At 44.3% G+C, this 26,553-nt stretch overlaps 1 protein-coding gene across 1 annotated transcript in view; it reads right to left on the reverse strand.

Annotated features, from left to right (window-relative positions):
- The window catches only part of LOC134848239 (mitotic apparatus protein p62-like), a 204,708-nt gene that overhangs the window by 14,273 nt on the left and 163,882 nt on the right, over positions 1 to 26,553 (reverse strand). The window contains exons 2-3 of the mRNA XM_063865623.1: positions 1,439 to 1,672; positions 1,087 to 1,364 (exon numbers count right to left, since the gene is read on the reverse strand). Of these exons, the coding sequence (XP_063721693.1) occupies positions 1,087 to 1,364; positions 1,439 to 1,652 (492 nt within the window). The 5' untranslated portion in view covers positions 1,653 to 1,672. The remainder of the gene's footprint in view (positions 1 to 1,086; positions 1,365 to 1,438; positions 1,673 to 26,553) is intronic.

The following is a 26,553-nucleotide window of genomic DNA, read 5'->3' on the forward strand; positions in this document are numbered from 1 at the left end:
CCACTAAGGCTATATGAAATAGAGTCCAGAAATGAGTCCTGTGGACAAAGTTGTTTAAGGGGAAAAAGTCTAGCGCCCGATTGCAATGCCCTTGCTATCGCAAGGGTAATAAGCAGTCCACTGAGTGAACCGCTTAAGCTTCGTTAAGATCGAAAATTACAGAGCAACCATAGGTTAACCTCAGTACCCGTAGAGCTCCACTAAAAAAACAATAGCTGTTTAATTACCATTCAAGATAATGTTTTCATTAGCTTGCTTATTTTTAGCATTGAAAACATATATTTTGAGCAAACTGCACATTTCAACACAGAGGCGAAGCATAGCTTCGCTTGAAGTCAGACACAAGCCAAACATTTCATGTCATAGTAGCCGATCGAAAAAGAGACGAAGCCATTGCATCCAATTTTTCAAGTCAAAAAAGCTACATCTATCAAAATTTTCACATGTTTATTACATACTTGTCCAGAAACAAGTTCTTTTTGAGAAAAAAAATGCCAAGTGAGACAACTAGAGATTACTTCAGATTACCATCGCAAAAAACCTTATGAAGCAGTAACAAAGCCGACAAAACTTGAGCAGACACCCGTTTTCATTATAAACAAACTCGCGAAGAAAACAATTTCAATCTTCCTTTGAAAACACCCACGCAGAATTTTTTTCGCATATCTAACGACGCAATCTGAACCAATAGAAAATAAAGTTAAACCTTTGTAGCCAAATAAATAGAAAAAAGACGAAGAACTGAAGTTATACAAATCGTAGTTAGTAAACTTTCACATGGAAAAAACCTTGTTTGGATTTCTGGATTTCATTGTGCTTATCAGTTGTTGTGCAGCAAAAGTTGGGAAACGATAAATCACCAACCCGACTGAATAAAACTAGTGATTCGCAAAGAGTGTAAATTATTTCAAGAGTTATAGATAGAAGTCAATTAATTTTTGTTAAATGCGGTTTTAAATAAGTAAATCAGTTCAATTGTAGATTTAGTTCAAGTAGAAAGCTGAGATGTCTTTTTTAAGCTTCAACATCAGTAGTTGAAGATGCTGAAAAAAAACTAATATTTAACCCAAATATAAGTGAGGCTACCTTTGGTTCTTCGATTTTCTTCTTCATGGCAGGAGGGGATTTCTCCGCTCTCTCTGGGCCTTCGACTTCGCTGTCTTCTTCTTCTTTCACCAATTTCACAGGAGATGCCGCGCTTTCTTCGTCCATATCTTCTTCATCGTCCATACTCGCATCATCCATGTCATTGACAAACTTGGTACTCTGAGTTCCCATGACGTACACTGGACCATTTCCTTTTTTGAGAACAAGCTTGAAGTCTTCTGAGGTTTTCAGCTGGATTTGAATAGTGTCCGTCACTCCTGGTGTAACAGACTAACAATGTAAAGACATTCTTCATAAATATTGGTTACTATGAAACGATTGCCTCACCCACCTTTCTGCAGGACACAAAAAACACTGCTGACATCTTCTCCATCAACGTCCGTATACTCTATGTTTACAACATTCAGCTCCCATTGTTTGCTGCTATCACCAAGGAAAACATAACTGAAGCTTAAAATGCGCACATCTTCGTCGTCACTTGAAGCCCATTGTTTAACTTTGTTGGCCTTGTCAAGAGTCGCACTCCAGAGATAAAATCTTTCCATTGCAATGGATATCAAACTCACTTAAATATGAAGACAAACACTGTTGCATCGAGCTTTTCATGTACGCTATTAGCAAGACCATTTAAAAAGGAGAAAGAATGTTAATCGTTCCAACCGTAACACACGGCGAGAGAAAAAAGCGCTTAACGCCATTGGCTGAAAGCTAGAAAACAAATTGTGCCATTCTGCCAGACTGTCACAGGACAACCTTCCGGCAGAACACGAAAGAACAGTTAAAGGCCTTTGTAACATTCGCCCGGAAGATACATATCGACGGATAACAAAACTAAGTCTTAAGACGACTGGCTAGCGTCTAAACAGAGCTTTGCATGTTTTTCACCGTCTCTACCAAGCCAGTACTTTTCGGTGGTCTTTTCCAACATCGGGTCGACAAAAACGTTACTGCTCTCCGGCTTCGACCAGAACGCTCAAATTAACTGAATTACATGCAGAAATAGTGAGCTCATGGCTGGGTCTCAGTATCCCCAGACCACGAGGTCACTCCTAAAAACAGGGCTACTAATTATTATAATACTATTGTTTTTGTTCAGTAGATAAAAATCATCATCTCCATCGAAGATGGACCAACCCTTTCCCCCCCCCCCCCAACTCTTAGCACCTCATCCCTGCCAAAACTAATCCAAATATCAGTTAAATTCAAGTCAGGACATGACAGGATGCTAAAAGTTTATCAGAGTCAATAAAAGTTTCCGTCCCGAGACCCTTCCGGATTCTTGAATCCGCCGAATCAAGCTCCTTAATCTCAAGTTCACAATAACTCGGAAGGTCGGTTTTCACCCTTCACCGTTGTTCGCAACGGCCTTGCAACTATTGTAACAGCACAATAGTTGCAACTCGGAACGTCCTCTGCTGTTCTGTAGTTCGTTGTTGTTTTTTAGTCTCGATTTTCGTACTGTTCGCAATCGCAGATAAAGTTGTTCTCTTTTTTCACTCGTTTTTTGTTAAAATGGCCGTTTCAGCATTTCTCAGAAATGTTACGTCATCACTTCGAAATCTTAAAATTTTAAAATACGGGAATATCTTGACCTTCACCGTTCTGCTAATCATCCGAATAACGTCGTTAATCCCTCTAAATCATTAACTCGGAAGGTTCACTGCTAAAATTTCAAAGCCTGCAGAGATTGCATTTTGGCCATTCTGGTCTAATGTCACATACTCCCCGGACAGTCCGGTCAATGTCCTCATTGAATCGCGCAATGTTCATAAAATGGTTACAGTGCCATCGAACAGAATTTACAAAATGCACGAAATTACTCTTATCCACGTCATATCAACTCACTGCAGAATATAAATGGCATCATACTACATCACTATAGCCTTCAAATTCGTTCATTAATCTGCACATTGAGAATATGACCTAAGATAAAACATGTTTTCTGACTTCCAGTGTCAATGTCCCGATTAAAACTTTTTCTCTTAGAATTAAAAGGTGTTGGCTTGCAGGACAGTCCTGCCAACCAACAAGCTAAAATTATCCTACTATGCTCCTTCCCTTCGGAAATCTTGCTTGTTTATTGTCCTAAATATTAAAACTAAGAAACTTTGTGGTTAGAAAGAACAATGCACCAACCTCCCTCTTCAAGAGGTTACTCAAGTCTTTCATGTCACCACAAAGTGATCAGTTTTCCTAAGTGATTAAAAACAATCGTGCAGGCTGGAATATTTAAATATACTCTTTTCTCAAGCCTCTCTAAATAAATAATAAGTGTCTCTAAAGCCACTTCTGCTAAAATCAAAATGCAAATTTATAAATGCAACAATCTCAGAACTCAACAAAATGTTTCAGTCTTCAATTACAACTTGGTTGCTTGGTTTCTCACTTGAGTTTTTCACACACATAAAACAATTCTGAGTTTTGACTTTTCTTCATCATTCCTTTGTTCTCTTCTTTTTTCGTCGTTTAGAAGTTCTAAAACTTCTAAATTCTTCTAATTTTCTTTCTTGTTGCCTCTTGTTTTCTCGACCATTCATCAATGTTCCATTTCCTCCTCCTGCGATGCTGACTCCGCGCTTTCGGTTTCCGTGTCTTGTAGCACGTCGTTGACTATCCTGACGCTGTTGGAAGCCGTCCTCCAACACTTCTGCTCTTCTACCCTCTGTTTACAGCAAGGTAGGGGATCCACGTTGGATTCTCTGTTTCTACAGAAGCTGTTGTGGAGACACAACGTCACGTTTCTCTCCAGTTCTTCTTTCAGCATCTCTGCCTTCTCATTTCCACTACTTCACCCATCGACTCCAGGATGTCTTTTATCGCCGGCCATACTGCGTTTTCTGCTGTTGCAGGATCTCTGAGCCTGCTCAGAAAACCTCTACTATGTAGATGGTCATTGATACCAGCAAACACAATCATTATCGGGTTCATTTCTGTCTGTCTTTGTACCCCTATAGCCAATGACACTGATTGCAATAGGTCTAGGTCAACCGCGGCCAGCATTATGACGTCCGGCCAAAACAAAGACTTAGAGGTGTACACGAACTCTGAATTCGCTACTACCATGATCTTGGCCTTTCTCATCTCTGCTTTGTCGTAGGAAGCGAAGATGCTCTCATCTTTCTTTATTGCTGTCAATCCGCCATATCTCTGAGCATCACCATCTTGGTTCACTAGTTTCGGATACACTCTCTCCTTCACATGACCAGGTGGTGGCGTCAGTTGCCTGAATATCTTCACGTGTTGTCCAATCGGCGCTATCGCCGTCAGGAATCTTCCTGGCCTTTCCTCACGATTCCTCTCCTCATGGTTCAATCTGACATCCTGCAACGGTCTTGCATTCACAGGTCCCATTGTGTTATTGGAGGGCAGTCCCTCCAAGTCAGCAAATCTTAGGGCTGTCGTGGAGCTGAAATTTATGCTGGCGGCTATCAACCAGTCTACGCCGGTTATTGAGTATAATCTGCTGACGGATAGCGTCGCTCCATTCAGCATCCTCCTTGCATCTTCAATGAAGCTTACTTTCTGCAGGTCCAGCTTCATCAGTTCTTCTTTGTATATGTGCCAGGGAGACGGCATGGGTCTCGACCATAACAATGAGCCTCTGTTCGGTCTCTCCTCTCGACTGGTACTCATTGTCTCCGATCTAGTGTCCGATCTAGACGTGCCTGCTACTCCTTCGTTTGGTTGGTTGACGGGTCCTATCCTTCTCCTAGGATGAATGGTCCTCCTCGTCGGTGCTTCTCCCAACCGATCTTGCACGTCTGTTCTTCGACCCGGTTCGCTGGAGCTTTGTTGCCGGTAATTTATGACGGCTGGGACTGTACCCAAGCGTGTTTCCAGGTTAGGAGGCACAAAGGTAGTGATCACCGTATCATTCACCGTTCCCTCTTCCTTCAGTACTCCTGTGTCAGAGAGTTCTGCTTCCAACTCATCCAACCGTTCTTGGAAGACTCGATTCAACCAAGCTTGTGCCTCGATACTGTCAAAGTGGATGCCATCCGAAGTCAGTCTGGCTTGCTCCATGGCTCTCAATTCGTGTTCAATGTCCATAAGGATCATTCTTCCGGCATTTCGATTTGCTAGGTTTCTTAAGATGTTGTTCCATCTCATGACTCCCTCGTTGTGCCTTCTTCCTGATGCTGTCAGGCTTCTTGCGTTCATTGGCACCGTGCAAACGGTCAGTACCGCGCAACTGAACTTCTGCCAGAGAGTGGTGAACAAACACACCATCATTGATTCCCACAGTGCTTCCTGCTCGTCTGATCCTCTGGAGATATCATTCGTCCCCACTAATATCATCACACTGGGTATCTTCCCTGGATTCATCAGCTCCACCATCCGATATAATTGGGCGATTGTCGCGCCTCCAAAGGCCATCACCGTGGTGACCCATGAAGTCCTCAAATTCGTTAGCACTCGGACTAAGCTATCTCCCAATATCAGGTGTGATGTCCCGAGTGGTGGTTGCTGCAGGTTCACAGCCGGGCTCCAGGTAGCTCGATTGAAGCAGGCTCTCGGATCTGTCTCCGGAACTCCCGTGAAACTATACTTCAATTGATTATTCTTCTGCGCGTCTATTACACGAGATACTTTCTTCGCTGGCATCTTCCTTACTTTCCTCTCTGGGATTCTCGAACTCCCCATGAGTGGTGTCACGTCACTCATCCCTTGTCTGATCACTGTCTGGGGGAGTTGTACTCTGCCCGTATCGTCAATCGTTCCATAGGGTGCAGTCACCCCGGAACCTGGTGCATTCTTGTTAGCGACCAATCGTCCAGCTGTCTCTATCAGTCTTCTCACTGTCTGTTCTACGACGGGATCACCCAAGGTGTCACTAGGATCCGGGATTGTTACTCGATTCGTCTCTGCTGGAAGCCGTGTCTCCGTTGTTTGACTCATTTCTCGAGGTGTCAAGAGCTCCATCGGGGACTGCCCACGAGGAACATCCCTTGCAGGTATCACTTTCTCCACGGCCGTTGTCAACGCCGCCTGTTTCGATCGCTCTTTGTACTCCTGCCTTAAGCGTTCGATCTCTTGACCTTGCTTTTGGTTGCAGTCTTCAAACAACTTCCTCCACACGTCCCGGTCTTCCTCCATCGCCAGCATTGTCTTCGTCATATCGTCTAACTCCTTCTCCGTTCTTTTCAGCCGATCGTTCATCTCGTCCAGATCTTGTATGGTTTGGTTCGTCTGAACCTTCTGTGTTACTTTCGCCCTTTTTGGTGGCACAGCTGCTCTCAGTGGTGAACCAGACGAGGTCGCCTCGCTGTTCATCTCCCTATGCATTCTCGTCAGCCCGGGTTTAGGCTTAGAGGGCATTGGCATCTCACCTGGTTGGTAAGTCCTAGAACTTCCCAACCCAGGCTCATTCGCCAAGTCACTCCCTGAGAGAGCCCCGTTTCTCCACCTCATCACTCTCATGTTCGGGCGGTCTAGTACTCCTCTTTCTCCATATGCTGCCATCAACAGGACTTCCGTGGGGCGGTCCCCACGGTTGTCGTGCCCCAAGATGTTGATCAGGGCGGTCAGCAACATGACCACCTCTGGGTCCTCCAGAGCGAAGTCTCGTTCGATCAGCCGACGATAGATCGCATCTACCATCGGTCCCACATATGCCTCTGCCAGGTCCATCAATTCGTCCAGGTTGAAATTGTCCATACTTGTTCCTTCCAAATTTGATTTGATTCGATTTGATAATTTGATTCAAGTGAGTAATTTTAAATGATCAATCAGGATCTAGAAAAGAAATCACGAATGTCACACTTGTCAATTTCGCCTTAACATACATCGTTAAAATTTGCTTAAAGACAGTTCAGATAAAAAGATATTTATCCTAAAATTTATTAAAATCAATTGGTTTCTAAAATTTTGGAATACGACCTAAGATTGGACAGTCCAAACTTTGGATCTATTCCCAAAATCGTCATTTAGTTATTCATGGTCACTAACCCCTACTTACCCATGATCTTAATAACCTAACACATAACATAACATAACATAACATAACACACATATCACATATTACATGTAACTTGGTCTTTGGCCTAACACCCTCTCGCACATCACTCAGCCTATACTTAAGTAATATTTCTTATGTAGATACACTTGTATGTTCGTATCAGAGAATATCACGTGTACGAGCGCGTACAATTCCCGAGGATGCAGTCTTCCTCTGTTTGGATCGTACACCGGAAGCGAAAGCTCCTTCACGTCCATTTCCACAAGGAAGTCCCTCAGCCTCGTCAAAGACAAGACTAGATTTTCTGGGTCCACGTGCTGCTTCTCTGTCGCCCTCGTTACCAGGAAGCATAAGTACTTTCCCGGTATTTGCGACACCGCCGGAGGTAAGGCTGCTACGCCCCCTATCCCTGGTCTTTGCTTCCAAAGGAATTCCACGTTTTTGTATTCCCTCTTAAAATCTGCCGCTACCGCCGTCCTAAAACTCATGTCTGCGGTGATTGCTATCGCACATGTTCTGTTTGTGAGTATGAAATCACTATCTGTTAGTACTATGTTACTTGAATATTCATTTGGTAAGTTAAAATATGACTCAACTACCCTGCCTATGTCAGGTTTCTTAGGTTCTTCGCCTGTTTCTGCTTCTAAGTCTCCTGTTTCTCTTGCTATTCTCAATTTTTTTATTATCAATTTTTCAGTGTGGGTAAGTCCTACCCCCACTCCCCGGACAAAAATATCCATCGGCGTCCCCGTCGATCGCATACCGGGTATTAAGTCAAGATTTGAAGCTGGAATGAGTAAACGTCCTTCCTGGGCAGCCCAGGAAGGATCGTCTCGTTCAGTCTTGATGTATTTCATGCTTTCACGATCTACATCTTGAATCGTGACGCTGGTCTTCTCTGGATCCGAGGTCATGTCATTCAGCCACTCTAGGACACGCAGGTTCGTCTGGTCTTGTTCATATGACTGCTGTTGCTCATCGTCAAATTCTACCTCCGGTTTCGACCAGTCGTCAACCCACTCATCGTTGTGATCATTGACTATGTCAATGTCTTGTGACACAGTTATTTCCTCTAAACCCACTACTTCCTCCACTATTTTCTTTAGATCTATCCTATCCTCTACAAAGTCGTCACCGTAAGGATTGTACTTCTTTCTTGGTCTCGTCCCGTCCTTCTGACGAGTCTGCATCGTGAACGGAAGGTCTGCTTCCAAGTTCTTGGGAACCTCTGTTTGTTCGGGATCCTGCCAATCCTCTTCTGCGTAGGGTAAGGTTTCATAGTCCGCTTCGATCTTTTCGTTTGGGTCCAGGTCCAATGGTGTATCCGTACCTTCCTCTACGACTTCGTTTCCATCGTTCTTCTCCCTGGTGCCTTTTTCATTGACCTCACAAGCAGGATCCATCATTAGATAATCCCCTTCTTCCATGTCTGCAGGTATACACCAGTCTTCTGTCGATGGATTGTGTGGCTTGATGTTCTCGTAGTGGGCGGCTCGGCCAGTACTCAGTCTGTAAAAGCGTCCCTCTTGGTGCACCTCTGTAATCATGAAGGGTCCCCTCCACTTCTTCAGAAGCTTCTTTGTCCCTTTCGGTGGTATAACGTTCTGAAATACCCATACGTAGTCACCCATCGAGTAAGCCTTTGCACCAGCTGCTTTCTTGTCGAATCTTTTCCTCTGCCTTGCTTGTGCCTGCTGAGTGTTTCGTCTACACAAGTCGTTCAACTCCTGTTGGCGTCTGATCACATCCCTCACGTAGACCTGTGGGGACGTTTTCTTCCCCTCATATTCTGGGTAGAAGAAGGTTAAGGGTAAAGACTTTTCGTGTCCAGTTAGCATCATGTGTGGACTGACTCCAGTGGTGGAGTGTTGCGTGCTATTATATGCCCCCATCACCTGTGGAAGGTATCTGTCCCAATCGGTCATGTACCTGGAACAATATACTCTCAGCATCGACACTAACGTCCTATTCTGTCTTTCCACTAAGCCATTCGTCTGAGGGTGGTACGTCGTGGAGTGAGCTTGAGCGACCTGTGAGCGTCTCATAAGCTCTTTCGTAAGCTCTCCTACGAAAGCTGTTCCATTGTCCGATTGAAACGTCATCGGACAACCATGTCTTGCTATCCATGTATTAATCAGGTGGTCGCATGTCTCTTCCGCCGAGGCAGTTATGCAGGGCACGGCCTCTGCATACTTCGTAAAATGATCTATCATGACCAGCACCTGATTGTAACCATTGTCCGTCATGCATATCTTTTGGTGATCTATTTGTACCACCTCATTGAATTCAGACGACTCGATCGATTGCAAAGGAACTCGCAACTTCCTAGGATCCTTGACCTGTTGGCATGACAGACATGCTGTCACCCATTTCTCGCATGCCTTTTTCATCCCAGGCCACTCAAAGCGCTTCAGGATCCTCTGATATACCTTGTCGATCCCCTGATGGCCCATCTGATCATGTGACCTGAATAATAGTTCTGTCTGATAGAGTTGCGGTAATACTATCGCGTTATACTTGTACAGGACTCTGTCTTCCTCCCTTCTTTTGCAAGCCACAATTCCGTCCTTGTTCAAATATAATCTCCCTTCCTTCTGCATGATGTTTTGTCTCAGGATGCGATAGCTATCTTCCTCGAGGTCCCCTTTATCCGGAGAACCATTCTCGATCCACCTTTTCAGGTTGCTTGTCATGCGATCATTTCTCTGCGCCCTCAGAAGGTCCGAGAGTCTGTATCTCGCCTTCAAGTACGTCTTCATGACCCTCATCTGACTATTCAGCTCGTTGGGTTGATGTGTGTCTTCCTCCATCTTAACGCACCAAATCTTCGCCAACGGCTGTGTTTCTTGTTCAAACGGCAGAAGATCAGTCCTGACTACCGCTTTCTGTGGCAATAGGCCTATCGAACGTTTCGATACCGCTATTGTTTCCAAGTCATCCGCTGCGTTGTCAAAGACTCTTTCGCTCGGTATCAGGTAGCGATCGCTGTCCGGATCCTGGTACACCTCTCTGTCCAGTTCTCTCGCCCGAGTTTCCACTAGTAGCGTGTGTATCGCCAGTTCTGACAGTTCTGATCCCGAGGTCGAATCCCTGTCTGAATAGGTGTTCATTCTTGAGCTTTCTGAATTATCATCCATCGAAGGTGTCGTGCTGGAGACTGCACGCTCTTCCAGATCATGTCTGTACCTTCTTCGCATCCATCTGAACTCCCCGGACAAAACCTTGTTCTCTAGGTCCTGTTTCTCATCAGGAATTTTCTCGTCTATCTCGGACTCCCCGGACAAATTTTCTTGTGCCGGGTGTTGATCTTGTGATCTTTGATCTTTCTCCTTCTCCTTCTCCCCGGACAAATAGTCTTGCAGCAGATTTTGTTCTACAAGTTCACCCTCTTCCTCTCGGTCCACAAAGGTGACAGTTTTCTTTTGATTGCCGCTCTCCTGTTCTTTCTGTCCGTAAGAAGTACTGGTTAAAATCTCTTGGGGTATTGAGGATACTAGTTGCTGAACTATTGTCCTACAATCCCTCTCGTTCTCTTCGTGTTGTCGTCTGGACGGCATGATCTTTACTTTCTCCCTGACTGTTAGCGATGCCACTGCTGCCGTCCACTCGGGGTCATCTCTGGTCACTTCTCTTTCTAACAATCCACCCAGCATCCGCATCACCTGTGGTGTGACTTGCACCGTTTTATCCAGTAATGAGAGGCTGTTTATATTCATGCGAGAGAGTTCTTGCTGGACCAGATTCGAGCGCAGCAGCAAATCCAACGGGATCGGGTCCTCCTTTGACAGGATCTTTATCTCGGCTGCTTTCTCAACAGGTAACTCAGGATGTCCTGGAATTGGATGTCCAGACTTATCCAACCATCTCGTTAAAGGAAGCGCTTCATAAGTTTCTTTGTCTAGAAACGAGAATCCCTCTTTTATTTCCGCCTGATTGGCTTGCTTCTGCTCCAACCTTTCATAGAACTCAGTTTTCTTGCTGAGGCTATCAGCATTCTGGTGTTTATCGCGCATCCTATGCTCGATTATCATATGGTAGCCATCCAATCTTACTATCCATCTACCAATATAACTCTGATCCATCGAGTAGGTTTTCAACCAGGATAACGCCCTGTTGTCCACGCGCAACTTGAAGGGAGCGCTCCCTAAGTATGCACGGTACTTTTCCACAAAGGTGACTACTGCAAACATTTCTGCTTTTGGTGCGCCATATTTCATCTCTGTGTCACTCAGGACCTTGCTGCCGTATGCAATGGGTTGGAGAACTGTTCTTCCGTTCCATTCTTGCTCTTGATGCAAGATTCCTGAGATGGCCACCACCGATGCGTCTGTGTCAAGAACATACATGCCCTTTTCTGTAGGCATGCCTAGCACTGGCGCTTCGCACAGTTCCCGCTTTATGTTCTCGAAAGCAACTTGTGCTTCATCGTTCCATTCGAACTTCTTCCCTTTGTTGCGCATCAGCTTCTGCATCGGATACACTTTGTCCGCATATCCCTTAATGAATTCTCGGTAGTAATTGGCAAACCCCAGGAAGCTCATTAGCTGTGTGTCCGTTCTCGGAGCCTTCCATGTCAGCACAGCCTCTACTGCTTCCGGATCTGGCCTTACACCATGCCTGTCCACCATTCTTCCCAGGTACTTGATCGAATCCCTAAGGATTTCACATTTCGATGGTTTGCATTTCAAGCCTGCTCTTTTCATACATCCGAAGACCTCATCGAGCCGATCAATGTGATCCTCTAGGCTCGGTGTCGCTATGACTACGTCATCCACGTAGCACATCAAGAGATTCCCGTACTTTTTGGTCACTCCTGTCAAAGCCTGAGCCATCAGCCTTTGAAAAGTTGCTGTTGCATTGCACAAGCCGAAGGGCATCCTCTTCCACTGGTACAACCCCAATTCGCACGCGAAACCAGTTTTTTCCCTGTCCTTCTTTCGCAGAGGGACCTGCCAGAAGGCAGAACCTAAGTCCAATGTGGTAAAAAACTTGGCATCACCAAGTTTAGATAGGCTCTCGTCTATTCGCGGTATCGGGTACGCATCTTTAATCGTTACCGCGTTCAAGTAACGAAAGTCACAACAAAATCTAAGCTGCCCCCCTTTCTTTTTCGCCATTACTACCCCGCAAGCCCACGGCGATTTCGAGGGTTCTATCATGTCGTATTCAAGTAACATTTCTATTTCTGCTCGGCACGCTTCCAATTTCTGTGGTGTCATTCGCCTTGCGCCTTCCCGATGGGGTACGGCGCCTTCTTCTAGTTCGATTTCGTGTTCGACGAAATTACAACAACCGATATCCGCCTTATGTTTTGAAAATACATCAGCGTTCCGATTTAGGAGGTCCCGCAATTTTTCGAAATCCCCCTCATCTATTTTCCCTTTTAAGTGTTCTATCTCTGGCAAAACCGGTTTGTTAGATTCTAATTCATATGACGAGGGGCGTTCCGGAAAATTCGAGCAGCTTGATAAGCCGTCGTCCGTTTCGGATTTCATTGAAAACAATTTATGAATAGATTTTAATTCATCAATCCTCTTTAAAATTTTATCTTTATTGGCATGATAAGGACAGTTTTTGACACTATATTTCTTCAAGTTTTGTGTCTCTTCATAGTCGGTCCTCATCGGCAATGCGTAACCAAGCTTCTTTCCACGCTGGATTGAAACCGTGGTGTCCAGTGTGTTCAACAACACACTGACACACAGTCCGTTTCGCGTTACCGAGAAGCTCCGGCCTAAAATCACCGAACTCTGACTATTTGGATTCGGTACTAAGCATACCTGTTTACTATCACTTAACGAATTTAAATTTCTCATTCTAAAAATTGCTACCACAGCTTGTCCTGGTTGTAATTTTACTTTTCTATCCAAAAAAACTGTACCTTATTTTCGTCTGTTATTATCCTATTAATTGGTCTCTTAACATACTTTCGGTCCGGGTTTCTAATCCGTATTAGACCGTTGTTCAAGTCAATCATCACGTCAAAGTTCCTGACAAAATCTCTGCCCAAGATGAATTGGTCGGCGTCGTCCAGATTCTCTACCACCAGGAAGCTCATCCAAAGGTTCCGTCCTCCCATGTGAAGGACCGTCACTGGTGTTATTCCGGCTACGTAGATAGCTCCTCGATTTGCAGCGGCTAGTCGGAGATTCGTAGGAATCAGATCTTCCCGCGTGAAGCCCATTCTTTCCCAGGTTTTTATCGGCATCACACGCCCTGTGACTCCGATTTTTGTTCCGTTGGTGTCAAGCAGGTGTGCTGTCACATCTGCTTCATATCCAATATGTACCGCGTCTTGTTCCATCATGGCGTCATGGCCTATCCTGCGGACTTTGAGTTCCTCTTCACCCAAATAGATCTGCCCCATTTGGTCATCATCTGTTGTTATGTAAGTCCTGGTGTAAATGCTGATTCCATCCACGTTCAGCATTATTTGATACGGCCCATAGACCTCCAAGTAGCGTCCATGAAGTTTCTTCATGCGAGGGCCACCCGTCGTTAGTAGTGCTCGCACAGCTCTCGACTCAGTGCGTGGCTCCACCTGCCTCAGATAATCTGCATATGTGTCCAAATGCATTAAAGTGAATTCTGATGGTTCACTCAGATTTCTTATTACCTGGTGTCCAGCCACTGAGATTATCGACTGTATCTTCTTTCCCTGCGGCGCCATGCCGAACCTCTTACCGGAGATCACTTTAAGTTTCATATCTAAACTGCTTGGTGTTTTCGTCTCCTCGAACTCCGTTGCCTCGAAGCTATTCAGTTGCTCCTGAAGCTTTTCATTTTCCAGTTCAAGTTTCACTTTTTGTTCGATCTCTTTCGTCACCAATTCCTGTTGTACTCTATTTAGAGCATCCTTTGCGGCTGCCTTGTAATCGATCTTGAAGTCATCGGCCGCAGTTGCTGGTTCCGGTTCACGTGCTTCTTCTGTTACCGCTTGCATTTTATTTGCCGCCAGCTCTTGAGGTTTGTCCTTACTGCGTGCCTCTGCTTCGTTCAAAAGTCGAGCCTTGCTTGCTTTCACTCCTGACAAAGCTTCTTCATGCCTTGGATGCTTGATGTCTGCCACTGCATCCCAGAATTGTGGACAATCTGATTTAAAATGACCTTCCAAGTTGCAAAAGAAACACCTCGGGCCGAATTTCGCAATTACTCCTCTCATGAAATCCTCATGGTCCAACTCTGACGCATCTTCGTCCTCGAGGCTAAAGCCTATTGCTTTCATGCCTTGTTTATAAGCTGGGCATGCTGACACATGATGGTCTGTTGAACTACAATTAGCACAAGAGCGTCTCTTGTCCATATCGTCCCTCGGTTTGTACCAATTGTTCCCTTGGTTCGCTGGTCCGTTGTTAAAATTGCCATAATTGTTCTTGTAATATCCAGATCTCGAAGGAGGTTTCAACAATATATATTCTTTTGATTTGAGCCTCAACTCCTCCGGTGTTGGCGCATTAGTTGATAGTGGTGTGTAATGCGTTGCTAGCATCGTACGAAGTTCATCGTTTTTCACACCATCGATGAATTTTGAGGCTACGGCCAGGTTCATCCTTCGGTTTGACTCATCCGGTTGGCTGCGTCTTCTCAGCATTTCCAAATCATCGAGAAACTTGTCTATGGTTTCATCTTCCCGTTGCCTCCGTTTCTCGAAGCGCATCATCGCCTGGTGCCCCTGCACCCCTGATCCGAAACGGTTTAACAAGATTTCAAAGATTTTCTCTGCAGTGTCACGTTGATACTGTTTCTTGGCCATGACACAGTTCAGGGCCGTCCCTTCTAAGTTGCTGGTGAGCGCGCTGCATTCCTGTCTCTCAGACAAGTCCTCTTCCTCGAAATGCAGCTTCATTACCTCTATCCAGGTATCAATACAGCCATCAGATTCGTCTTTGTAGCATCTTGGCTTCTTAAAGACTCTTCTGGACTTTTCACTGCGTTCATTGGTTTTAGATAACCTCGTCAGGAATGTCTCCAGAGACCTGTTCAGAGGTTCAAATGCCGTAGCCATTGCAGTGGCATCCCTTGAGTGTCCCGTTTGGGTGTCCTCACACCTCGTCGAAGGCTCTGTGTGCGGTGCATCCCTGCAATCCGAATCACCGTGAGCGCTTCCCGCTTGGCTCAAATGACTCCTCCTCGGGCTTGCATGCCCCCTGTTGCCGGAATCACTTCTCCCGGTCGCATGTGTGCCTTGCGTTGGTCGTTCGTTGGAGGTTCGTCTGTTCCCCGTTGAACTTGCTCTATTGTTCGGGCCCCATGCTCCATTATCCCTTGTGGCATAGCCTGATGAACTGCCCCTGCCTCTAGTGGATCCATACGTCTTCCTCTTTTGATGTTCATTGAAGTTCACCTTCGGTTCCCTGCTGGGACCTCCCGAATTCGGTTCTCCTTCTTTTGGTCCACTCTTGCTGCTTAGTAGCCCGTCCAACCTATCCATGATAGCCTGAGTTCGCCTCTCCATCATCGCATCTATCTTTGTGTCAAGAGTCCCAAGAGACTGCTCTTGCTGAATTCTTAACTTCTCCATGTCGGCTCTTAAGCGTAACTCCCTCTGTTCCGCCTCTCTTGTCATTCGCGACAAGTTCCTCGTCATGTGTTCATCCGTTCTCTCTTTCAAGCGTTTTTCGCTCCTGTCAACTTCTTGTCTGTTGCGGTTTATTTCTTCCCGCAGCCTTTCTCTCTCAATGTGAACTGCTCTTTCTAGTTCACTCATCCTTATTGACATTTGCTCGTTTTGTTCTCCTAAACTGTCCACTATGTTGTTTAAGGCTTCCTCTAGTGCTGCCCCGTTATCCACAAGTGGCGTTACTAGTGGTGGTGTAACCCTGTCGGTCCCAGGTAACTTCGTGCTTGTCGAGATCCGGGCCTTGACTCGCTGCCTCGACGTCTTTTCATGATTATTCTCAGGGTCATTTGACGCGTTGCCGAGCCCTCTGGTTCTATTCTCACCAGGTTCTGGCTCCGAACTTGCCCTCATCGTGAAGTCTTTTGACTGGCCCGGTGTGTTTGCTTCTTTGCTTATAGTTGTCACCACACCAAATTTGTCCGTGGTTCCAGTCTCCCTTCCGACGTGTGCCTCACTCTCTTGGACTGAACTATTGAGGCTGACTTGAGATCCATAGTCCCCTTGCTCCTCTTCATCTTCTTCCTCCTGGGACTCACCATCGTTGCCTGCTCCTCCTCCCATGCTGAATGGAAAGATGTTCCCGAAGGTGTTCTTCATTCTTTCTGAGAATGATGATGACGTTGTTTGTTTCCCAGTTCCACCTGCCATCATAGTGTTGTCTGTCGGAGATCTTCTCGTTGTCGCTACCTCAGTTGAGATGTCGGACAGTTCCGACATCTCTTCTCGATCCAATGTCCCGGTGGAAGTGGCAAAATCATGGCCTTGTTCTACCGGGGTAGATTCACTCGCCAGCCTTCTGCCTCTCCCTTCCAGTTCATTTACTTCCTGGTTGTCATTCATGGTATGGTCCGTATTGACCTCCACTTCTAATAGTTCTCTTCGCTCTTCTGAGGTCTTTTGACTTCTCGTTTCAACCATTCTGCCTGAAACCGTTCCCCTTTTGTTAGACCGGGATCGCTTGATCCAATCCACAAAAGGATCGGTCATCGTTTTTCTTTGCTTTTCAGGTATGAATTTCCTAGAGCTATTACCTCGTTTTGGTATCCTTGACTTGTCTAGACTCATTCTCTATTTGTCACTTTCCAACGCCTACTCTTAACTCGATTGCTAGAGACCTTATATTTTTATTAACAATAATAATGACGCAACACAATAAATTTCACCAGATTCTATTAAATAGTGACCACGAATCCCTGTATGTTATACACCGTTTGTATAAAATTTATTCACACTAATCGATTATCGGTCCAAAGATTTGGAAACTAGCACAATATGATGTTATCAATCAATTTAAAAGATAGTGTATTCACTACCCAATCAAGCACAATTTACGTTGATTTAAAATCAAAAACAAAAATATATATTGACACAATATGAATGTATATATGATAAAAACAGAGAAAGAGAAGAAAAAAAAACGTATGTGTTTTGTACTCTTAGTCGGTCGCAGTACAATAGTCGAACCTGTCTTTTAAAGAAAAAGCTTTCCCTGCTTGGTGCTGCACCAAACAGACAAAACTTTGAAGGCAGTAATTTTCTCAAGTGGGCGTCTATTGCACCCACCGAGTACTGTGTTACCTATCTGCCTTCGGAATGCCCGAGCTAGACCTACTAAAATCCTCAGGGCAGTCACTTTTCCCAAAAACGTATTATGTCCAATCCACACCAATGAACCACGCTCTTTTTATTTTAGACTTAGTGTCGCGAATATCCAAGTTTGGACCTGTTTTGTATTAGTCTGGTTCTTATCGAAAGGCAAGTTACCAGTGCAGTCACTGATACCTAGCCTGTGTTTTAATAACTTAATACTTCTCACTTTTCAGTCTTTCTTTCGTTCACCCAAGTCCTTAATAAAATAATACCCCTCCGGATTGGCACAAATAGGACCCTTCCGGATTGTCAGAATCTAGACCCCTCCGGATTGGGACCCCTCCGAGTTAGTTAATATAAGACCCCTCCGGATTTGGACCCCTCCGAATTAGCAACTATAAGACCCCTCCGGATTCGGACCCCTCTTGAAAAAACTTTGACCCCTCCGAATTGGGAGCCCTCCGATTTTGTAAAAGTAGCTTTTATGAGATTTCCTTTTTTTTAACCTATACCCCTCCGGATACGTTCTGTGTTGTTATTATGCTGTTTGAATTAACTGGGAAGGGTATGTACTATCTTCCTAGACCCCTCCGGATTGAAGTTAAGCCTCTTATTTGACAATTCACACTAACGGTGAAGGGTCTTGTCGCTGGCCTAACTTCGGCTCAATTAAGCTTTTGCTGTGACTTTAGCCCTCCCTTTTGTTCTAGAATGGCCTAAAGTTACTTTATTCAACCGCTATTACCTTTTGGTAGGGGTATAAGGGCTTTTCAGAAAAATTTATAAAACGTGAAGGGTGTACCCCTCCCGATTTGTGTAATTTGCTAAAAACAATCTCAAAAAATTTTCTCTCTCGTTTTTCCGAAAAATTTCTAATCTTATCAGTAAGCTCAGCTAATTTCTGATCTATTGGTACCAATATCAACTCGATATGCTCAGTAGTTCCAAAGTTATTAACCAAAACGTCTTTTTTCCAAACTCAAAAGTTTTCTCTCTTATAGGTTCCGCCTAACTTTTTCCGCAAATCTGGTCCTTTCGACCTAAAAATTATTGATCCGAGCTCAGGAGGCCTATACTTTTCTAGTTCAATGCAAAAAAACCCGAATTAAAACGCTTTTGTAGAAAAAATTTGCGAAAAACTATGCTACCTGGACCCCTCCGGATTGATGAATCTACCAAATCAAACACGTTAAGTTCGATTTCTCTGCAACCCGGAAGGCTTTCGGGTAGCGGGTTTTAAAACTCGTAGATTCACTAGTGGACGTTGTCCAAACAACTATTTTTACTGTCCTAACTCAAAAATTTCAAAAAATTTTCTGATTTTATAGCGTTTCTTACTATCAAAAAATGGGAAAATTTGGTTTTTGGTACCAAACTAGTTCCAACCACTTCCGAACTTAAGTTAACCGGTTCTGCTTATTATAGTAGTGCAGTTACGATGTAACACACTAACTTAGCGCTTTTTTCCGTTTCAAAAAATATCGATATCTCAAAAATCGCGACTTGTGGGGGGATCAAAATATCGCAATTTTGACCCTAAAAACCGGTCTGTTTTCGTTGTTTTTGACTGAAAATCGATATAAGACTATTAATATAGGCTATATAAGTAATAATATTAGGAATACTATACCCCTCCGGGTTTGTTTAATCTCCGAATTAAGGTGCTTAACTCGGATATTCGCAGTTCGGTGAAGGGTCACTACAGTGCAGCACTGTCGAGCCCCCCACAGATTACTATCCTACTTTTTGTACCAAAAGGGATACAAAACTTGTTAACGATACCCAACAGTCGATTGTAGTTGTCGTTGAGCCTCTTCCTGTTGCTCCCTGTACTGCTTGCCGGATCGGTCTTCACCCAAGACCCTTCCGAATTGAGCGCAAATCAGCTGACCCCTCCGGATTGAGCGCAATTTATCATTAACGTGCTTAAATGCTCAAATAACCCTACAGTACAAGCCTCACACACGGGCTACAAAAATGATCGTAACGATCCTGACTGATATAAATGCCTGTAACAACAATATATCAATCAACAACAAACGGGGGGGTTGAATCACATCTTGTCTGGGGGGATGATTTCTACTGATTTTTTACTTTTTTACTGTTTTTAGTTTTTCGGTTATTTTTTATGTTTTTTGTTTTTCTTGGGTACTATGCTACTTTTTGTTTGGTTTTACTTATATCTTTAAGTGTTTTTGGTCACCAACCGCTCAGGGGACGAGGGGACGGCCGATCCCCCCACCCTTCCTGGTTCGTGAATTTTCGGTCTTAACTAGGTTAAAAAAACTATTCACGGCAATCCGGAAGGCCTCCGCGTTCCGAACTACCCTTCCGCCCCGGCGGTTTAGGCCTATTAAGGGCGTTATTGTGAGCATCCGCTCGGCGCGGAGTGCTCGTTAACGGTTCCGCCGGTCATGATGTTATAAAAGAATAACACCCAGGAGCGCCATAAAAACATACATGTAACATTCGCCCGGAAGATACATATCGACGGATAACAAAACTAAGTCTTAAGACGACTGGCTAGCGTCTAAACAGAGCTTTGCATGTTTTTCACCGTCTCTACCAAGCCAGTACTTTTCGGTGGTCTTTTCCAACATCGGGTCGACAAAAACGTTACTGCTCTCCGGCTTCGACCAGAACGCTCAAATTAACTGAATTACATGCAGAAATAGTGAGCTCATGGCTGGGTCTCAGTATCCCCAGACCACGAGGTCACTCCTAAAAACAGGGCTACTACTTATTATAATACTATTGTTTTTGTTCAGTAGATAAAAATCATCATCTCCATCGAAGATGGATCAACCCTTTCCCCCCCAACTCTTAGCACCTCATCCCTGCCAAAACTAATTCAAATATCAGTTAAATTCAAGTCAGGACATGACAGGATGCTAAAAGTTTATCAGAGTCAATAAAAGTTTCCGTCCCGAGACCCTTCCGGATTCTTGAATCCGCCGAATCAAGCTCCTTAATCTCAAGTTCACAATAACTCGGAAGGCCGGTTTTCACCCTTCACCGTTGTTCGCAACGGCCTTGCAACTATTGTAACAGCACAATAGTTGCAACTCGGAACGTCCTCTGCTGTTCTGTAGTTCGTTGTTGTTTTTTAGTCTCGATTTTCGTACTGTTCGCAATCGCAGATAAAGTTGTTCTCTTTTTTCACTCGTTTTTTGTTAAAATGGCCGTTTCAGCATTTCTCAGAAATGTTACGTCATCACTTCGAAATCTTAAAATTTTAAAATACGGGAATATCTTGACCTTCACCGTTCTGCTAATCATCCGAATAACGTCGTTAATCCCTCTAAATCATTAACTCGGAAGGTTCACTGCTAAAATTTCAAAGCCTGCAGAGATTGCATTTTGGCCATTCTGGTCGAATGTCACACTTAACAACGAAAAAGTGCTGCGAAGGAGGGTCGATTTTTTTAATCTTTCATGGTAATCAGAAGGTCAAAGTATCATAGTAACCGAGGTTACAGTCAGGAGTCCCTTCATCACGTATTCCAGTCAAAGTCCTTGGAATTTTCTAGATATGGAAGTGATAATGATAAAAGAACTGACAAGTGTTTAAGTACTTTTTAATTAAAATCGATACGGGTTACTTTTCTTCAATAAGAACACGCAAATCGACACGAGAAATGTGCCAGTCGGTCATGTCTGGAGGTTTGACCTTGAGAAAACGCGTGATTTTGGAGTGAAATTTTGATTTTGGAAATTTCGAATGGAGCCTGTCATGCTCAGTTTTCTCGAACAAACTGAAAATGAAAAAGTAAAAAGTCAGAACAACCGAATTAACAATTGCGGGAAACTACTCAAGAAAAAGCCATGAAATTGCTATTCGCAATTTCTCGATACGAAATATTAAGAGAGTAGAGCTGTCTTGTCCTGAAAACAGGAGAATAGAATACAGACTTGAGATAGAACGACTATTCGAATGGAAAGGAGTGAACACTGAATGGAAGAGTGGACAACTCGAGTGTCCCAAATCTTCATTCAGAGACTGTGATTCTTGAGACAAAACTTACTTTTGTTGTTAAAACTAATTAGCATTAAAACTTATTTAGTTATATTATTTAATTCCCAAGCTGCTCATCTTTTACTTACTCCTCATACTCAAGTGCATCGACATGTGAGTTCTCAATTTAAATTTCTCGAGTGTATTTTATGATAGTTATGTTGAGATAAGGCGAGTTTTAGGTTGATCCATCTGAAATGGATCAAAGTTCCACTGTCCAATAAAAAGTAACTAAGCGGATTGTTCCGACCCGGTTTTTAACGGCGTTCATGTATTTTGGGTATTCCGAGACCTAAGTATGGGGACGTTTCTATTTCTAGAGTGGGAGGGTATTTTGGTAGTGGCCTTTAAGCTGTAATGGGTTCCAGTCTCATGTCGCAAGCGAACCGAATTGGCTCCGACCGTTCTTGAGGCGGAAAAACACAAGAGATAGTGTCCCTAACTCTCGAGCCAATGGTTATAGGGCCTATTTTTCTTAAGCCTCATATGTGACTAAAGTAGGCGACTGTTACATAGTGTTTTTATGGCGCTCCTGGGTGTTTTTACGACATCATGACTACGGAGTCGAACCCACTTGACGCAGCTCCGGGCTACATGCCCATTCTAGAGTGCCGGTGGTACGGTTCTTCCGGTTGTACCGTGATAGCTTTTTAAGAAAACTCAAGAAAACTTCCTGGTACGCTCTCCGAACGAGGCTTAGCTAACCGAGTGAAGGGGGGCAACTAGGGGGACAAAAACGCGAGCAAAAAAGAATACAAATAGGAACAAAAACCATAAAATGAAAAAAGACAGTGACTTTGATACCAAATTAGTTGGATCGAACCTTTGTATTAATTAAATAGTATACACATACTGTTTTATAAGACCGATCGTTTCGATCAATCTAGCAATTTAAACCAGTGACTTCAGTAAGGTGCCCAAGTGGGGGGCGTTGTTAAGGGTTTTTAGATAGATTGCGACCCAACCGGACCACTAGGAGACTTGACTGGAAAGGGTGACCAGTCGAGTGGGAAAGTGGTTCACAAGGATCGAAACAGACCACTAGGAGACTTGATTGGGAGAGGTGACCAGTCGAGTGGGAAAGTGGTTCTGCTTTCAAGTGCAGAACATAGACAACAAGCACAGGACCACTACAAGAGGACGCACAGGGGTGTTCTCAAGTCGAACAAAGGGTATCGTTAGAATCTACATTACATTATAGGAAATAAGTGTAAAATTGGATAAGCGGAGTCCCATTGTTTTGAGGCAGTTTTTACTCAAGCAGGCCTGGAAACAGGTCTACGGTTTTCTCTCGAGAGGTTTAGCACCCGGCGCTTATGGGATTTTTCGGCTTAAGAGGGGGGCTAAAGAGGGGGGAGGTTAGTAGGGGGGCTGGTTAGGTTAGAGGTTGGCGGTTGTAAATTGTAAAAAGGGGGAAATTAGAGTAACTAATTAATCGACATCGTTGATTTAGTTACATTAGCCATCAACACGCGTGGCAATAGTAGGTGGATATCCAAAATTTAGCTCGAGTAAAGATTGGTACGCTGTTTGGGTTGGTACGGGGGAACGGATATAGACAGTGTTTGTGACACCCAATAAGCTCACTAGTGGGGGGGAGGAAAACGCGTGGCAATTAGGTACCAGACATTTTTTTTCGATAGAAGGTCGACATTTGTCTCCTTTGAATTTTAGGTGGGTTGATTTCTCTGTTTTATTATTTTTTCTGGTTTAAAATTTTTTTATATATATATATTGTTGCATTTTGGTGAAGATTTGCGGTTGGTTTTTTATACAAACAGGTGATCACAAGATACCTGCATACAAGTTTTGGCTTTCAATTGCTGGGAACATTGAATAAGAGGCAACTAAAAAAGGGGGGCCAGATTTGGCAACCAAGAGAGGGTTTTTGGGAAATTTTCACTAGAGCTTGAGTGGTGGTACAAGGTACAGTGAACCAAGAAGTCCCTACAGCGGAGAAGAAAGAAATCCGATATCCAGACACTCAGTGACGAGTCTTGGGACAGTACCGAATTGGTCTTAGGACATTGCAGTCTGGGGACAGTCTTGGGGCAACACATCCTTGGGACAGTGCAGCGTTGGGGCAGTCTTGGACCAGAGCAGTCTTGGTACGAAACAGTCTTGGACCATTGGTCTTGGGACATTAGTCTTGGGACATTGGTCTTGGGCCATTGGTCTTGGGACATTAGTCTTGGGCCATTGGTCTTGGGACGTTGGTCTTGGGACGTTAGTCTTGGGACGTTGGTCTTGGGTCATTGGTCTTGGGACGTTAGTCTTGGGACGTTGGTCTTGGGCCATTGGTCTTGGGACGTTAGTCTTGGGACGTTCGTCTTGGGTCATTGGTCTTGGGACGTTAGTCTTGGGACGTTGGTCTTGGGCCATTGGTCTTGGGACGTTAGTCTTGGGACGTTGGTCTTGGGTCATTGGTCTTGGGACGTTAGTCTTGGAACGTTGGTCTTGGGCCATTGGACTTGGGACGTTAGTCTTGGGACGTTGGTCTTGGGTCATTGGTCTTGGGACGTTAGTCTTGGGCCATTGGTCTTGGGACATTAGTCTTGGGACGTTCGTCTTGGGACATTAGTCTTGGGACGTTGGTCTTGGGCCATTGGTCTAGGGACGTTCGTCTTGGGACATTAGTCTTGGGACGTTGGTCTTGGGTCATTGGTCTTGGGACGTTGGTCTTGGGACGTTGGTCTTGGGACGTTGGTCTGAGGATACCAACAAGAAGTACTGGGACAACTCTGAATAGTCTTGGGACGGTAGATGGAAAGTCTTGGAACAGCATTAGGAAGGGGGTACTACAAAAGTAATAGGTTAGGTTGAAGTACCAATTATAACAATACCTTCCCTATCCTAATCTAACACGAGAGAGCTTACAAGAGTGTAAGAAAAATTGTTTTAAGCGAATTGTCAATTTCCTTTTCCTTAGAGTTTTTAACCTTAGAATAGAATTTTTGTAGATAATAATACTGTAAATAATAACAATTGTAAATAATGAGGCGGAGCAGGGTACCGGTAGCTGAAAAAAGATCTACCGAAGCAAAGTATAATTCGTCGCTATGCAAAGCAACATCAATGGGTCCGAAGATAACAAAGAAGAGCTTTTCAGTTAACATGGTCAGCACAAGGAGTACAACGGAGAACAGAGCAAAAGAGGGCACGGCGGGGGAACGAGTAAAACCCAACATCGAGATTGATCTAGAGACACCCGATCAAAGTGTGGATGAAACAGGGAAAATGGCGACGGAGTCAACTCCAATGCCCATTGCAGAAGAACCAAACCCGAAACCCATAGAGTTCTCACCAATAGACAACGCGGAAGATGCAATAGGAAACACCGAAGAAACGGTGAAAGAAGACTCTCAAGTAAAAAGAACATCTTTTACGGAGAAGTTGGCAATGATGGTCGGAATAAAAACGAAAGAAAACGTGACCGAAGAGCCAAAAGCTGAAAGAGCACGAACATTTGGGACAGTAAGCACGAAGACGACAGAAGCCAACCCAAGAGAGGAACAAGCTAAAGCGGAGGCTACGGCCAAAGAGAGACCGACAGCTGACCATGAAGAGACTACCATTGAGCTGGGTGACTTGATGGCGAAACTGGATCAGATTGACAAAAAACTGAAGCACAGTGAAGAAGACAGAGAGGTGATAAGAAAAGAATTAAGATACAACAAGCACGAGTATCTAGACAGTTATTTTAACCTGGCTAAGGCAACAGATGAGAGACTAAAGGAAATGCAAGATAAGGTAGAAGCCACCAATGAAGAACGAGAAAAGAACATCAAAAAAGATATGCAACAGTTGAAAAACCGATATGATGATGTCAACAGCCAATTAGGAAGCCTGGAAAAGAGAATGGACACAATGAGCAAGAGTCAGGCCGAAAGTTCGTGTGCAATACAGGCGAAATTGGATGCAATCTTGAAAAGTTCTACTTCACAAGAAAGACCGGCAGCGGATCGTATGCAAGGCACCAGAGTTGACTTTGTAGAACCACAAAGGAACAAACGGCAATCAACACCGTTGCCCATAACCAGGGATGCGGTGAGCATAGCACCAACAGCTGCGAAAACAATAATGAAGAATGGAACGTCGAATACAACGACTGGTCCGGGAGATTCGACAGCTAACAGCAACGCAGGACCGGATGCTATGACATGGGCTAACACTTGGGAAATGATGAATAGAACTCTAGAGGCCTTTGCTACGAGGAACACTGACTTGAATGATAGAAGAGAAGGAAAATCCAGAAAAACATTCAAAAAACCAAAAGAATTCAAAGATGACTCTGATGGTTGCATTGATACTTGGGTGGAAGTGATGAGACTACACCTAGAACAGGACAACTTGAACGATGAAAGACAAGCGTGCTCAGCCATACTCAGCAATTTAGAAGGCACGGCATTAAAATGCGTGGTTGCGAAGAAAGAAGAAGAACGCGATACCGCGGACAAAATCTTTGAAATACTGTTGAATAGATTCGGCTCAGGCATGAAGGGTCATCAAGCGATGATGCGATTTGAAAAAAGGAGACAGAGAGATGACGAATCGATAGACAGGTTCCTAGACGACCTCGAGAGCTTGAGAAGAAGGAGTGACCCAGAAGAATCTACCAATAGAAGAAACTTCAGCATAGCCTCAAAGTTTATTGATGGGGTAAAGAGTGATGACTTGAGAACGATGTTAGCAACGTATTACACATTGTCGAAAGATAATGCACCAACTCCAGAAGAGATGAGGCAGAAGTCAAGAGAATACATGCTAATGAAACCCAAGAAATACTCGTACTCAGACAACAGGAACACCCAAGGGGGGAGTCAGCCACAAAGGTCGTCATGGTACAAGCCTAGAGATGACATGGACAAACGCAGGTCGTGTGCTAACTGCGGGTCATTGGATCATCAAGTGGCGGATTGCACGACATACAAACAGGGCATGAAGAGTTTGGGATATGCACCAGATGAGGAAGATATGAGCCAGATGGAAGAACACGAGTTCTATAGTTGCTTGATCATCAAAATAGGTGCAAGATGCTTCTTCTGTAACCAAGAGGGGCACTTCAGGATGGACTGTCCGTTGTTCTGGGAAGCGCTCAAGAATCAGAGTCATCCAAAACACAAGTTGGCATTGGCAGCAGTGCAGAACCAGAGAAACAGACAAGGTGAATTCGAGACGAAAAAACTTGAGGGACCGAATGTAGAGCTACCAACGAAAACAGTGAAAGCTGTAACACAATGTGGTAGTGCAGCAGAGGCCACG

Source organism: Symsagittifera roscoffensis, chromosome 6, assembly GCF_963678635.1.
Source record: "Symsagittifera roscoffensis chromosome 6, txSymRosc1.1, whole genome shotgun sequence".
Classification (NCBI taxonomy): domain Eukaryota; kingdom Metazoa; phylum Xenacoelomorpha; order Acoela; family Convolutidae; genus Symsagittifera; species Symsagittifera roscoffensis.